Genomic DNA, 15,747 nt, shown 5'->3' with positions numbered 1-15,747 from the left:
TGCTCTTAGCCTAAGTGGGTTTTGCCGCTCGTTGGTGATGCCCTTTAGAATTAAGACTGTGGGAGGGACTCCCCAAGGATTGGTGGGAAAGGGGAGGTCCTTCGAACTGAACCTGGACCCATGCCAATAGGAGTTGATGTTACATTTCCTTTTGGGCAAAGCTGGGAATTTTGGTTCTCTAGCCATAAGGGTGCTTACTGTATAAAAGTGGGCTATTTTGGCCGCAGAGGGTTATTCAAGATTATTGCCAGATTACTATTTTGCGAGATTGCATTACACTACATTAAAAGTTTCAGTATTAAGAAAGGAGGTGATTGAGAAGTCAGTGTGTGGCTGTGCAGTTGAGAGAATTGTGAAATCTAACAAAGTGTAAAACATCAAGGATCACACAGGTCCTAAATAAATAGTGTGTTACTTCCAAACAATCCGAGTGTTCAATCTGGCTGTTACGAACTAGCCGTGACACCAAATGAGAGTGAGTTGATGCATACCGACTAGCTGAGCTGAGCATAGAACCCTGAGATATCCTGACGACCCAACAATCCCTACCAGCCACATCGTACTGGAGGCTGTGATCAGCAAGGAAGGAGGGGAATGGTTACAGTGTTGCAACTCTGGAAACAGCACTCCATTGTAAGAAGGTAAAAGGTGTAAAAAACAGGTGTTAAGCACATGGTTGTGACTGAAGAAATAATCATATCTGAATGAAAAATGAGTATATTTTATTGGAAACACACTTTATTAAATTGGCTTTGTACATAACATTGTTTTAACATGCACTTAACTCTGGAATGGCATTATTAGCTAAACATTTTCACAGCAAATATTTGTAATAAAGACAACATACCACTTAACAAAAAAGCAAACGAATGCAATCTGATATCTTAATATACGAGAACATTTTTACAGCAAATTCAATGAAATACAAGTATTTTATAGTACTTATTCAACTGATAGGTTCTCATCGAATACACAGAATTCTGCAGGTATACACTTGCATATGTCTATGAGATCTTTTTTCTTCTCAGACTTAATGGAAATTTGTCCCTCATAAAGTTAAGAGGCTGAGAGAATAGTGTAACAAGATGGTATACAACCTTGTTCCATAAATGTTATTCCTTACGTACTTGTTCCTCTCCAAATTCTTCAGGAATCTTATAAAAATGAAACTGTAAGATTATTGATGTCAACAGTGATTATAATGCATGTATTTAAGTAGATTCTTATGAAAAATTTAGCATAAATAATTTCTTCTTATTTTCTAAGAAATATTTTCCTGGTTACAACTTTGTTCTGGGGAGCTATTCAATTATTCAGCATAAATATTTGTTGCTTGTTGTGTGAGATGAAGTAATTTATTTATAAAATAATTTAATTATTGGCCAATGAGACTATCATCTCCTAACAATATATCTTTTATAATACTCAGTTATATTTAGATATACTTGTAAAGAATATGTTTTTTCAATTTAAAGTTGTATAATTGCCATTTCTCTCTGCAGAGACAAATTAAAATTCCTCCAGTGCCAAATAAGTTACTGGCCACCTAGCTACCTACTGCAGCTGTTTATTACAGTTTAATCTAGGCAGTGAAATGTAAACTGCAACTTCAATCATTACTATTTCAGATATTGATAAACTGGTGGTGACTGATTTTTAGTAGCAGTGACTGTAATCAATGTATTACTGTGTAAGATTTGAGGTTTTCACAGTGGTGAGTATGAATATTTCTGTCTTCTGGGTTGTTGCGCTGTGTAGACTGGTCGATGTTAACCAACGTTTCAGAGGTCATACTGCCTCCGTCATCATGGCGATGAATAAGCCAATAGGGTGTGTGGGGCTAGGTTTATAGGTGCCGGAATGTGAATGGTGTAGCCTGCCCCGAGCCAATGGGAGCAGGCATGGGAGTGGACCAATAGGAGTGTGTGGGCGAGTGTGAGAGAGGGAAAGAAAGTAGAGAGAGAAAGGTGGAGTTCGGTTGAATGGAAAGGGCCATGTTAGTGGTCTGGTTGTTTCTGGCAGTGCACTCTTGCTCACTCTCGGAGTCCTTGAAGAGTGTGAATAAGAGGCTTCCAGGACCGGCTCAGGTAAAGCCCATCCTCCCTGTTGAAGTTATCGGGATGTAATTTGATCTTGATGGCTTCCCTGATTATCCGATCCATGTAGCCAGTTTTTGAGGAGAGGATAGAAGTGTCCCCGAGCTGTATGCAGTGTTCCATGTTGAAGTGATGTTCAGCAACCGCAGATTTTTCAGGCTGCCCGATCCAGATGTGGTGCTCATGCTCCCTGATCCTGGCCTCAACGGAACGGCCCGTCTGACCGATGTAGACTTTACCGCACTCACAAGGAATGCTGTATACGCCAGGCATCTTCAGTCCTAGGTCGTCCTTGACCAGCCGGAGAAAACTGGGAATTTTCTTTGGCGGAAGACCAACAGACTTGATGTTGTGCCTGGCCAGCAGCCTGCTTATGCGGTTGAAGGTCATTCCGATGTAGGGCAGGAAGGCAACCGAGGCTGGTTTTTCAGGAGGCGGTGACAGCCTCGCAGGCGGATTGAGAGCTCTCTGGATCTGTTGGTTGCTGTATCCGTTTTTCTTGAAGGTGGTGGTGAGTATCCCCAGTTCACCCTTTAGGCTCTCATGGCCACAAAGGGCCTTGGCCCTGTGTACCAGGGTAGAAAGTACAGCCTGTTTGTTGGACGGGAATTGGAATTGAGGTAAAGGTCAGTATGAGTTGGTTTCCGGTAAACCTTGTGGCCTAATGAGCCATCAGGTTTCCGGTGGATATCTATGTCGAGGAATGGGAGATGGCCATCCTTTTCTGTCTCCATGGTGAACTGGATGCTCTTGTGAATACTGTTGAGGTGGTTGAGGAACTCCGCGAGCTTGCCAGGACCATGGGGCCAGATGACAAATGTGTCGTCCACGTAACAGAACCAACAGAGGGGCTTGAAGGTCGCCCCGTCCATCGCCATTTCTTCAAAATGCTCCATGAAGAAATTGGCAATGACAGGTGATAGTGGGGAACCCATAGCCACACCGTAGGTCTGTTCATAGAACTGGCCGCCGAACTTGAAGTAGGATGATGTTAGTACAAGATGGAACAGCCCAAAGACGTCTCCATTGAAGTGCCGTTCCAGGAGACGTAGGGCTTCACCAACGGGTACCATGGTGAAGAGAGACACGACATCGAAACCGACCATGATGTCCCCAGGGCCCACATGGAGCGACTTGATGGTATTGATGAATTCGGTGGAGTTCTTCACGTGACGTGGAGAGTGCCCCACCAATCTACCGAGTAGTCCCGCAAGATATTGGGCAGACCGGTAGGTTGGGGCGCCGATGGTGCTTACGATGGGCCTGAGAGGAGCTCCTTCCTTGTGGATCTTAGGTAGCCCATACAGTCTAGGGGGCCTCGAACCATGGGGGCTTAGCTGTTGGTGACCTCCTCTGGAAGTGATGACTTCTTGAGAAGGAGGGTGGTCTTCCGTTCCACGGCGTCTCTGCTTGGAAGCAGTGGAAATCAAAATAGCAGAATGCAATCAATGAATAACTGTATGTAGCAAAGTCCTTAATGAGAAGCAAACAGCTTATCAAAAAATTCTATCTTTTATAAGGGCTGAAGCTTGATCGATTACTGTATTCACAAGAGCCCATCACTGGATCTCATGATGAGCCAGATGAATCAAGTCAACATACTCATGTCCTATGTAAGGTAAATTTCAATATTATCCTCCCATCTATGCCAGGACTCACAAGTGATCTCTTTCCTTCAGGTTTTCCACAAAAATATTGTGTGCATCTTTCCCCGCTGTGCGCTACATGCCCTTTCCCTCATTCTCCTTCACTTCATCATCATAACATTATTTGGTGGACAGCACAAATTATGAAGTTCATTATTATGCAATTTCTTCAGCCTCCAATTACTTCCTGGCTATTTGGTCCAAATATTCTCCTCACCACACTGTTTTAATACACCCTTAACGTTTTCAACTTAGGTTGCGCAACCAAATTTCAAGCCCATACAAAAGGTAAAACAGTTCTATATTGCCATTTTAATCTTTGTTAAGAGATAGATGGAAGGGAAAGGGTTATGAACTGAATGGTAGCAAATATTCTAATGAATTTAAAATGTTCTTTATTTTAGTTTTGTCTGTAATTTTGATTTCTGTCATTCTCTACTGTATGAATACCCACTCCAAAACCAATATATTGCAGATGAAACAGAGACATTTACCTTTTCCATGTAGGAATAAGAAATTTAAACCCTATATTTGCAGCTGTTTGACTTTTAACTCCATAGTTAACGTCTTTGCGGCTTAGTAGAAAAATACACAACCATCGATCTTAACAATTAAAATCAACGATTAATTCATTCCATAGCAGCAACCTGCTATGAAACATATATTCCATAGCATCCAGCAATAATTCGCAACAATTGTATACGAGTACTTTGACATTGCTCACCATGCATTCGATTTATATACCAATGTGACCAACTGAACCAACGAAGACCGAAAGAAGGTACACAGTTGAGCACTCACCGCGTTGAAACATGGTTGATAACTATAATTTGTTTGTTTTTTATAAAATGTGACAACAATTAGTGATCTATAACCTAGTTACAATGTTCTTATAGGAAGAGATTAATATACATATAAGTATATGGATGTATTGCTGGGATCATTACAAACTATTACGGCCTCACAATGCGAGGCATCTAGCGGTAGAATCTGGAAGTAAATTTGCTTCCTGTTGGTCGAAGGTCAGTGGCACGATCTCTAAAATCTTTGAAATGGATATAAATTGTGATATTTATATGGATAATGCCAATGATTATGGGTGAGTTTTGAAGAATTCATATACGCGCAGACGTAATTCGAGCGGGATAGTTGGAAATGGCAGGTAAGTGTCTTACTTGTAGATAATACGGGTTGTTTCTAGAAATCGTATTTAACTACTTTAAAACGCATGAAAATCCCATATCCTCCGTGATTTCATTAAATATTTTGCTGTTACATACCATAATTTATCGTCTTTCTAACAAGTGTGGAATGAAATTATTTACTGTTGGATGTGTTTGTATGAAATATAACAAACTAATTCCTGGCACTTCATTTTGACACATACCAATGTTTGTTGTCGCTTGTCAATGTTAGTAAACATCCTACTTGATGATGATTTGGATTGAACGTACGTTGTAACGAAGGGGGGCGTACCCGTTTCCCTTATTACCGAAGATTGGCCTTGGTAATGCATATTTGACTTGAACAGTGGAGGCATGCAAGCAGTTGAACTTTGTAATTCAGTTGAAAATAGTTACAAGCAGAAATCTGTATATTCATGTCTTTGAAATGAAGACATTTACTTGTTTTATACAGCTATGTTGAAATATGTCAAAAAGAACTTGATTTGGTGTACTTTGCATGGTTTTTAAAAATAATTCCAGGCCTCTAAAGAAATATTAATAGAAAACGAAATTAATATTAGAATATTTGTGTCTAGAATTTCAAAGTACTTGCTGTCCATTAAAAGTTTTTGTCTGGTGCTGATAATTCATAATTAGAATAGAAAAGAATTTATTTACATTCCATGGATCTTTCATAGGCCTAAGCCAAGGATGTAGAACAGGTCATAGCACAAATACAATATTTGTTTCTAGTACAAATATAAATAAATAGTTATAATAGGTATTGACAGATTTTTGGAACTACGGCATTACAGCAAAATAATTATGATGAGAACCATTACTATTATTACTTACTTGTATTTATAAATTTTTTTACTGAGTAGAAGGAGTGAGATAAGAGGTACTCTTTTATCTCTGGCTTAAACATTTTTATATTTTGGTTTAAACTTTTTATAGTAGGTGGAAGATTATTGAATAACTTAATTCCAGTATAGTAAACTCATTTTGATATTTACTGAGGTTAGAAATCGGCACATGAAGGTTGTATCTGTATCTTGTTCTTATATTGCGGATAGCTGTATTTGTTTGAAATTTTTCCATACTATCCGCTACATATGATAATAGTGAGAGCAAGAATTCACTGGATAGTGAAAGAATATTAAACGTCTTAAATAATTCCCTACAAGAGTCTCCTTTTAGTGCCTGCCATTGTTCTAATGATCCTCTTTTGAGTGTAAAATACTTTTTTGCTGTCCATTGAATTTCCCCAGAAAATGATTCCATATGAATGAAGGAATGGAAGTAAGCAAAATAAACTAATTTTAAATTTTTTGTTTTTGTGACTGCTGCAACTGTCCTCATAACAAAACATGCCGAGCTTAGTTTAGGGATAATGTATTGAATATGTGTTTTCCAGTTTAATCTATTGTCAATTTTATAGGCCAAGAAATGTAATTGTTTCTATTTCCTCGATTATTTTATCATCATACCGTATATTTAGGTTTACACAAGTTCTGTTGTTAGTACAAAATTTCATAAAATTTGTTTTGTTAAAATTTAATGTGTCTATTGACTTTAATCCATTTGTTCAATCTAGCAAAAATATCATTTATGCAATTTTGAAAACAATCAATTTCTGGATGTGAAATAATAAAACTAATATCATCAGCAAAGAGTATTGGTTTAGAATGAGAGTTGATGGTTGGGGGCAGATCATTGATATATACGAGAAAAAGCAGAGGACCAAGTATTGAACCTTGAGGCACTGCATGTTTTACAGTACCCAAATTTGAGTAGGTGCTTTCATTTAAATTTGATGATTTTATTTCTACTTGTTGCTTTCTGTCATGAAGGTACGATTTAAACCACTTGTCAGCTATATTTCAAATTCCATAAAAATTTAGTTTTAATGGTAATAATTCATGATATACACAATCAAATGTTTTAGCAAAATCACAAGATATTCCACCAACACACACTTTACTATTTAGTGCACTTAAAATTTCATCTGTAAAACTGAACAGGGCTTTATCAGTTGAGAGATTTTTCCTAAATCCAAATTGTTCACCTGCAAAGACTTTTGAGTTTAAGAAATCACTTACTCTCTTATACATAACTTTTTCAAATATTTTACAGAATGCGGTTAGTAATGAAATTGTTCTGTAATTAGACATGTAAGATTTTTCACCTTTTTATATAGAGGTTTAACTTTTGAATATTTGAGTCATCATGGGAAAGCTCCTACTACCATCGCAGCTTTTTAGTAGCATTGTCGATATTTCATCATAACCACATGATTTTTTTAAATTGAGAGAATTTTTTATACTTTTAAATTAATTTGTTGTTGTGGGCATAAGACTTAAATTTGGAAAGGTTTTAGGGATTGCTTCAGCAAGGCACTTTATTGCATCTTCTGTTGTTATGGTTGGTGTGTCATTGTTAATTCTTTTTATAATTGTTAAGATGTAAGTGTTGAAAGAATTTGCTGTGAATTTAAGATTCTTTATTATATTATCCTCTATCTTTATTGATGGGGCCACTTCTTCTGTAGAATATTTACCTGTCTCCTTTTTCACAATTTTCCAGACTGCTTTTACGTTGTTATCTGACTCTAATATCTGTTTATTGTAATGCACACGTTGAGCCTTTTTAATGACTTGAGTTAATATCTTGCAGTATACTAGCTAATTCCATAGAGCCTTCATAGGCCAAAGCCGGGAATGTGTTCTGTGTACTCTTCGAGGGACAGTCAGGTTTTCAAGGACTCCCACTGAATGGTGCGAATATTTGTCTGAGGATAAGTTGATTTCATTCAAGCAACAATGGAGCTTCACATGAATGCAAACATTTGAATAAAATATATGTAAGCAATAGTGGGTATACTTTATTGTGTAATTATTTCTGCAGTAATACTGTAGTTTGTAAATTACTGTTACAACTATGTAATTTATATTTGTATAAGAAACAAGTGTTGTATTTGTGCTATGACATGTTCTACTTTCTTAGCTTGAGTTTATGAAGGATCTATGGAATGTAAATAAATTCTGTTCTATTCTGATATAGCTTTTCGATATTTGTTATACATGTATGAGTGTCTGTGCTTTTGAATGTGTTGAATTGTCTTATGCATGCCAATATAAGAATGACTTAATTTACTTTATTTTTACAGCCTTGTAACATTTTCACATTCAGTTTTTCTTTCACTTTCAGATTCCAGCATAAAGTGACTTTCAGCATAAGAATGAATTTCAATATCAAGTTATAGGTAGTGAATATGTAGTTGAAAGTTACAATAGCAATACTACTGTTTCATTATGGATGACAGAAATGGGGAATGCTTTGATAATCATGAAGATATGTTTGGTGATGGACCAGTAAATACATCTGATCCAGAACATGAGTGTTTGAAAGATTTTATGCTTGAACCAAGAGATGCTATTACAAACATGCCTTGTAGTACAGACAGTGATAGGGCAGGTAATGTACTCAGTGGTCAAGAAACTCAGATGACTCCCCAGAATGATTTGGGAAGGGAAGATCTTTTTGAAAACTGTACAGATTCTGTTAATTCCTCTAGTGAAAGGACACAGGAAAGTGAAATTCCTTTAAATTGTGCAGAATTAATTACCTCTCAGAACTCCTGTTCAAGCATTACAGAAACCACAAATTCTGAAGATGAAAGGAATGGGAGTTACCAATTTTTATCCCCTAACAATGAGGACCTAACAAATCTCAGTGAATCTCTGAAAGAAGATAAATTAAGGGACAGTGAAAGTAATGAATTCAAAGAAGAGATAAAGACAGATAATTCTTCGGTAGTACAAAAAGACATTCACAATGAGAAGACAAGTACAAAGTGTGCAGATAATCAGCTAAATGTTAGTAAGAAGTTGACAGTTGTGTCACATGAACCCAAAGTGCAGGAGTCACCCAAAAGTGAAAATGAAAGTCAGGATGGAGAAGTAGAAAGTGCACATTCTTCTGAATGTTTCAATACGCCAAAAGGAAGGTACACTTCCTCACGAGGCCGCAAACGTAAAGGGGCTGAAACGATCACGGCAAGGGGACGTCCTCCAGGTCCAACCAAGAAGAAGAAACAACCAGTTACGTATCAGAGTCAGATATCACCTGACCAAAATGGCATTAAGATTCGAATTAAGAAATCTTCAGCATCACCTACTGTGATTCAGCCCCATAGGCGAAGAGAACGTGGGAAGAAACGAAAGAGCAAGAAAGGTTCAAATACTGAGGATGAAGAATCTGACATTGGTTCCAATAAACAGGTGAATTGGATGGATCAGAGTGTAAGTGAAGAGTCAGAAGCTGATGAATTTGGTGAGCAGAGTGACTGGGGTCTCCGACTGCCAAGACAAACACTTTATGATATTTTCTACATGGTCACCCAAGAGGAAGGATGTCTACCTTTCCTTATCAGGTTATATTTTCTTTACACTTTTATTTATATCAAATAGGACATGTCACATATGTAAATATTCCAGTGCTTTCAGAGAAAAATATTTACAAAATATGTTTGTAGAAAAATGAACTAGGAGAGTTCTCGCTGTGTTATTGGAGGGAAATTTAACAAAGCTTACCATAGTCTTCATCATTTGATAAATATTGTTGAATATCATAGATGTTATATTCTGGCTAGGATTTGAGGTTATCACTGCAGTGAGTCTGAAGATGGCTGTCTTCTGGGTTGTAGTGCCGTGCAGTCTGATAGTGATGGAGGCAATAAGGACCTCTGAAATGTTGGTGAACTTCTACCAGACTACTTAGTGCTACATCCCAGAAGACAGCCATCTTCATTATCAGTCTGTTGATGCAGCACATTAATGGTAAAGAATTTAATTAAAATCCAGCATATTGACTGAGACTCAAACCCAGGACAGTTTTTGGATTTGTGATCTTAGTTCCTGTGATTTCTTCACAGCACAAACAGTTTTGTTATTTATGCTGTTCTGTCATGCCTACTTTTTGAGGTACTGAAACTCTCTGCACCAGAACAGAACCCAGGATATTCTTTTGGGGTTGTGACCTAGTTCCTGTAATCTCCTTGCTGAACTAAACAAATTTAGCCTATGCTGTTTTTTTCTATTGTGCTTAGTTACCTAGCTACAGAAACTATTTTCATCATGAATTGAACCGAGGGCAGGTTGTGGCCTTTGTTTCTGTGATCTCTTCAAAAGAAACAACTTTGGTCTTCGCACTGTTCTTCTATCATGCTTAGTTTCTGAGCTAAGAAAACCATTTCCACTGGAAACAGTGCTTCTGGGTTGTGGCCTTTGTTTCTATAATTTCCTCTTTGCGATAAATATCTTTGGTCTTGGCACTGTTCTTCTATTGTGAATAGTTTCTGAGCTATAGCAACCAACTTCACCAGGAATTGAACTCTTTTTCCAGCGTTTTGACCTTTCTCTGTTCTTTTCCTGGTTTCAAGGAATGAGCATGATAAGTTTGGTGTCATATGTACATGCAAACCCACAGTTTCAGCTTACGTGTATGAGATAATGAAATGTGACCACTATGTTACAGCATATTTTGTAAAACAGTATGCCATTTAAAGCAACCTAGCTCTTCATACCAACGATCATGTTATTCTTAGGTGTTCTTCATGTTCTAGCATGAGGGAAGAATTCTTTTTGGCCTATCCATGTGTCTGTCAGATTTTTCCTGTAGAGGTAGGGAACTGAAAAGTTATAAATCTCCAGGTATTAATCAGATTCCAGCAGAATTAATTAAAGCAGGTGGCAAAGAGTTGCGTATTAGGATTCATAAGCTTATTCATTTAATTTGGGATAAGAAAGAGATGCCACAACAATGGAAGGAATCCATAATTATTCCTGTTCATAAGAAGGGGGTCAAGACAGTATGGTAATTACCGAGGAATTTCTCTGCTATCAACCTCATACAAAATTTTGTCAAACATTCTTTTGGCAAGATTAACCCCATATGCGAATGAAATTATTGGGGATCATCAGTATGGGTTCAGATGAAACAGATCAACGATTGATCAGATCTTTTGCATTCATCAGATACTAGAGAAAAAATGGGAGTTCAGTGGGGCCTTTCATCAATTATTTATAGATTTCAAAAAAGCCTATGACTCTGTGAAGAGAGAAGTGCTATATAATATTATTATTGAATTTGGTATACCAAAGAAGTTAGTGAGTCTAATAAAAATGTGCTTAATTGAAACCTGTTAGCAAAATTCGAGTAGGTAAATATGTATCTGAGACATTCTTCATCAAGAACGGTCTAAAACACGGAGATGCTTTGTCTCCCTTGCTCTTTAACTTTGCGCTAGAATATGCCATCAGGAAAGTCCAAGATACGCAGGAGGGCTTGCAATTGAATGGGACACATCAGCTATTGGCATATGCTGATGTTAATTTATTGGGTGACGATATAAATACAATAAAGACGAACACAGAAGTTTTACTAGAGGCTAGTAGACAGGTGGGGCTAGAAGTAAATTCAGAAAAAACTAAGTACATGTTAGTATCTCGTCATCAGAATACAGGCAGACAGAATTCTCTTAGGGTGGCTAATAAATCCTTTGAAAGTGTTACAAAGTTAAAATATTTGGGAACAACAATAACAAATCAAAATGATACTCATGAGGAAGTTAGGAGGAGACTAAATTCCGGAACTGCTTGCTACTTCTCAGTTCAAAATATTTTGTCTTCCTGTCTGATTTCTAAGAACCTGAAAATTAAAGTATACAAAACAATAATTTTGCCTGTTGTTTTGTATGGGTGCGAAACATTGTCTCTCACTCAGAGAGAGGAATGCAGATTGCAGGTGTTTGAGAATAGGGTGTTGAGGAGGATATTTGGGCCTAGGAGAGAAGACGATGGGACATGGAGAAAACTGTATAATGATGAGCTTAAAAATCTGTACTCCTCCCCCAATATTGTTAGGGTGATTGTCGAGAAGAATGAGATGGGCGGGACATGTAGCGCGCATGGATGGGGCAAGTGGTGTTCATCGGATATTGGTTGGGAAGCCTGGGGAGACCTAGACGTAGATGGGAGGATAATCTCAGGCGGGATCTATGGGAGATAGGAGTTGAAGGAGACTGGATTTTGTTGGCCCAGGACAGGGTCTGGTGGCGGGCTTTGGTTAATTCGGTGATGAACCTTCGGGTTCGGTAAGCCATCTAGTTAGTTAGAGGTAGGGAACCTGCGTGATCAGATGTTGTCATTATTCAACAATTGGACCAGAAGTTCAATTGTTGGAACACGTTGATGCAAAGCAGTGGGAAGTGGTCATTTCTGGAAGACAATGCAGAACAATTGCCTCAGACCACATAAATACAAAAATGACCTAAGGCACAACAAATACCTTATATTACAGTGTAAGAATGGCCTAAGATGTAACAATGGCATCAGATCACATTGTGATTTATGTGATGTGGCATGAAGAACGTTCCAAAGAGTACACCTTTCCAATCCTGTTTGAAGCTAGGTGCATAATATGTAGTTGATATCCTTTAGCCATCATCTAGAACAGGTTGGCATCCTATTCAGTACCATGGCCACATTGGCTGTTCATATTTCTGTTGATGGCTGAAGAAAAAAAAATGAAAAATTTGTGGACAGCAAGAAAAATTGTATTTCTTTAATTTAAATAGCATTTAGCTTGTATTCATACGAAAATCGATAATAGCCATATTTCTGTATACAGCTGAGTGTATCATCAAGACATTTGTTAGCTTTCAGACAGTTTTGATTTAAAGTCATTGTTAATTTTATATAACTTCAGTAATTTTTATATTGTTTTGTTAAATGTCATATGATTTGAATGGTGGGATGGCATACTTTTGCACAATATGATTTTAATGTTATAGGCCTACATCAGAACAGGTTTTGTTTCATGAAAATATGTTTTTATGATTGTTTGCACTTATGCTTAGATAATGTAAAAAAACAGAGTTGTTGTTGGACTACCTTGCACACCAAATTGACTCAGGCATCTTGGGCTCTTCTTCCTTTTTGAATCGGGCCATTGTGAATGTGATAATAGAAAACAGAATAACCATCGAAACAAACTTACCAATTCATAGGAGATGTTAAAAATTGTATCATAAACATATATTGCAGTGTGAAAACATGCTATAGTTGAACACATTGCAGTTCTGATGGTGAGATCCTTGATACTTCATCCTGGATTTTTTTTTCAAGTTTATGCAATGTGTTTTGATTTTTTGTACACTTTGTTTTTTAAGCGACCCCAGAAATAAAAATTGCATGATGTGAGGTCTGGAGAATGAGCTGGCTTTCTTATTAAAGTCATGGAGTTACAGGCTGTGTGTGTCGTTGCTGTGTGTTGTTAAAAGTAACCACATAGTCTTTCTTCATGTGTTAACTCTGGGAAAATGTGTTCAAAATCAAATTAATATGCCTTTTTGAGTTAAGTATGTCCACAAAAAGGGCCTATTACTTACTTTGCATTAGTTACACACCTAACACCAACTTTTGGTTCATGAAGAACAATTGGGTTTTTAGAGGACCGGTATTGGTTATTATGCATGTTTACATGTCCCTTTAAACAGAATCAGGCTTCATAATTAAGAAACAGTAATTATGGGTTAAGTGTATCATCACTCACTTAGGATACTTAGGCAACCCGTTTTTCAGTGCCTTGAGCATCTGTGGGTCCCAACTTTCATTGGCTTTGATCTATCAGACAGTTGGTAGGACTCCTTGGACGAGTTATCAGCCCGTTGCAAGACCTCTACCTGTACACAGGATGGCACAACACAGAAACACGCAGACAGACATCCATGCCTTGAGTGGTATTCAAACCCACGGTCCCAGTGACAAAGAGGTACAAGGCCCACGCCTCAGACCACACAGCCACTGTGACGGCCTCATCACTCAATGAAAAGTTTTGCTAAAATTTATCTTTGTAGGTGGATCTCTTCATTTCAGTGAATGAGTGCATTTGTGTTATTTTATATATGGCTGAGGTCAGTAATTTTATGGTGGTTCTTGCAGAGGAGTCTGAAATGTTGCTTGCTGGGCAAGTTTTGTCAGTGATTTTCTTGGTGAAAATTTCTATCTTGCACCATTATCATCATTTTCTTCAGTCAGTACATGATGTCATCCCCTTTCTTTATCCATTACTGAACCCATAATTCTGATTTTATTAACTTAAAAATTAATGGTAGACCTTGCAGTCATGTCAGCATGAGGAAATTTTTGTTGAAATTCTTTATGGCATATGTGAGGTGAATTGCATTTTCCATAACTGTCATAGATGAATGTGTGTTGTCTTATTGTATACTTACGTGCCATCTTGAACGCTAACCTGCATTCAGCTTAGATATGTGAGTGTAGCCAGAAAGCCCATGTCTGATGTTTGTTGCAGATAGTAGTGTCATGTCATATGGTCCATTATAAAACAACACTATATTTCATTTCTCCATAGTTGCAGAAAATGACTATTTCTGCTTACATAGTCCAGCCAGATGTATTGAGCTTTATTAATAACTTTATGCTCTGCCCCTATTAATGTTGACTCACTGTTAACATTTTCATGAGTTAGACTACCCCTAACTATAATATGGTCCAACAAATTTTCTTGCATATCTTGGATGTCAAATTTTCGTAGGTTTATCCTTCCAGGAAGATGTTCTTGTGATGTGGACTCACTTAAATCATGTTGAAATGGAAGCCTCATTGTTATGACATGTAGAAACTTATTATTTTATTACTGGAACTAGGCTGTTTTAAGAATGAAAAGTAGTTAACATTTCTTCACTGCTTATATGATATATTATCTTGTCATTACTACAGTTTTAAGAGACTGTTATCAGTAAAATGGTTAAATGTGTTACAGACTGATTACTTTAATATTTTTGTCTTTTATGTTATGCATTTTCAAGCTGTATTCTAAATTATATCTGGCTGAGTTAAGTGAATATTCACCATCTGTGTGGGGAAAACTGTTTTCTTAGTAGGCTAGTAGATTTGAGTCATATTTTTGGAACCCTTGTCACAGGAATTTGTTCTCCAATTTTCATTTCAAGTCATGTTTTGCTTTGCTTCCACAAGCATCACCACAAAAGGTGTGCTTTAGTAGCTTTATGTAATTAATTTATTTTAGTTATTTTATTGTGACAATGCACAGTATTTAATTTTATTTAAATATTTATGATTATTTGTTTCTACAAATGTATTATGTAGCTACTACTAATATGATTTTATTACAGATCTTTAAGAATTACAGCTTTGCAGTTCTCTGTGTGTAAAACAGATGAGAGAGAAAAGTGTACATGTAGGATTTGAGTTCTCATGGTGGTGAAGATGTTGAGTGCAGTCTTCTGGGTTGTACATCGTGTAATCTTTAAGGAATGTTGGTAACCTGGTACATGACTACACAGTGTCACAACCCACAAGACCACTGTCAACAGCAGAGTACATGGGCAAGCTGACCATCCACAAACACAGTCAGAATTACACAATTCAACCTTCTCAGTGTAATATTTATTTATTTATTTGTATCTCTGTATAAAACTTTGTCTGCGAAAGTGCATAAATATATTTTTTGTGAGATCTATCCATCTGTCTCTCCATATCTTTGTATCAGAGTTGCTTTGGGCTTTGTAGGGTTGAGGTAACTGTGTATACTACCTGCTTTAATTCAGTCATTCAACATGGTGCCAACATATCCCTTTTATGGGTTTTACGTATATGGTTTTCAGAATAAACAACAAATCTTTTCCTAAGCATCATAAGAAACTGAAGTTTGTAACAGTATTGAGGTATGTTTTCTTGCAGGCTGGAATGGGATTATTATATATTATTTTGATGAAATTTGTAATTTAAA

The 15,747-nt window shown here is 37.1% G+C and overlaps 2 protein-coding genes across 8 annotated transcripts in view; one reads left to right on the top strand and one right to left on the bottom strand.

Annotated features, from left to right (window-relative positions):
- Nucleotides 1-701: 701 nt before the first annotated feature.
- Nucleotides 702-4,582, bottom strand: LOC110836758 (uncharacterized). Of its 4 annotated transcripts, none has more exons than XM_022078317.2 (2): nucleotides 4,467-4,582; nucleotides 702-3,502 (listed from the first exon to the last, which is right to left on the bottom strand). In XM_022078317.2, the coding sequence occupies exons 1-2, from the start codon at nucleotides 4,467-4,469 to the stop codon at nucleotides 2,630-2,632; spliced, it is 876 nt and encodes a 291-aa protein (XP_021934009.1). In that variant the 5' UTR covers nucleotides 4,470-4,582; the 3' UTR covers nucleotides 702-2,629. The 4 variants fall into 4 exon arrangements, with proteins under 4 accessions (XP_021934009.1, XP_021934008.1, XP_021934006.1 ...); XM_022078316.2 differs by having other exon boundaries at nucleotides 702-3,505; nucleotides 4,467-4,557; XM_022078314.2 differs by lacking the exon at nucleotides 4,467-4,582 and adding an exon at nucleotides 4,237-4,460 and having other exon boundaries at nucleotides 702-3,505.
- A 161-nt stretch (nucleotides 4,583-4,743) lies between these two features.
- The window catches only part of Fbl6 (F-box and leucine-rich repeat protein 6), a 58,864-nt gene continuing 47,860 nt past the window's right edge, over nucleotides 4,744-15,747 (top strand). For 2 of the 4 annotated variants that reach the window (XM_087340808.1, XM_087340811.1), the window contains exons 1-2: nucleotides 4,744-4,904; nucleotides 8,119-9,343. In XM_087340808.1, coding sequence (XP_087196934.1) covers nucleotides 8,223-9,343 — 1,121 coding nt within the window. In that variant the 5' untranslated portion in view covers nucleotides 4,744-4,904; nucleotides 8,119-8,222. Of the gene's footprint in view, nucleotides 4,905-5,170; nucleotides 5,250-7,584; nucleotides 7,772-8,118; nucleotides 9,344-15,747 lie in introns of those variants that run through there. The other 2 variants (XM_087340809.1, XM_087340810.1) reach the window with 2 other exon arrangements.

This window comes from Zootermopsis nevadensis, unplaced genomic scaffold, assembly GCF_977971745.1.
Source record: "Zootermopsis nevadensis isolate Lab colony 2312 unplaced genomic scaffold, Znev_1.0 Znev_ptg000061l, whole genome shotgun sequence".
Lineage (NCBI taxonomy): Eukaryota > Metazoa > Arthropoda > Insecta > Blattodea > Termopsidae > Zootermopsis > Zootermopsis nevadensis.
This window is presented reverse-complemented; position numbering and strand designations above follow the sequence as displayed.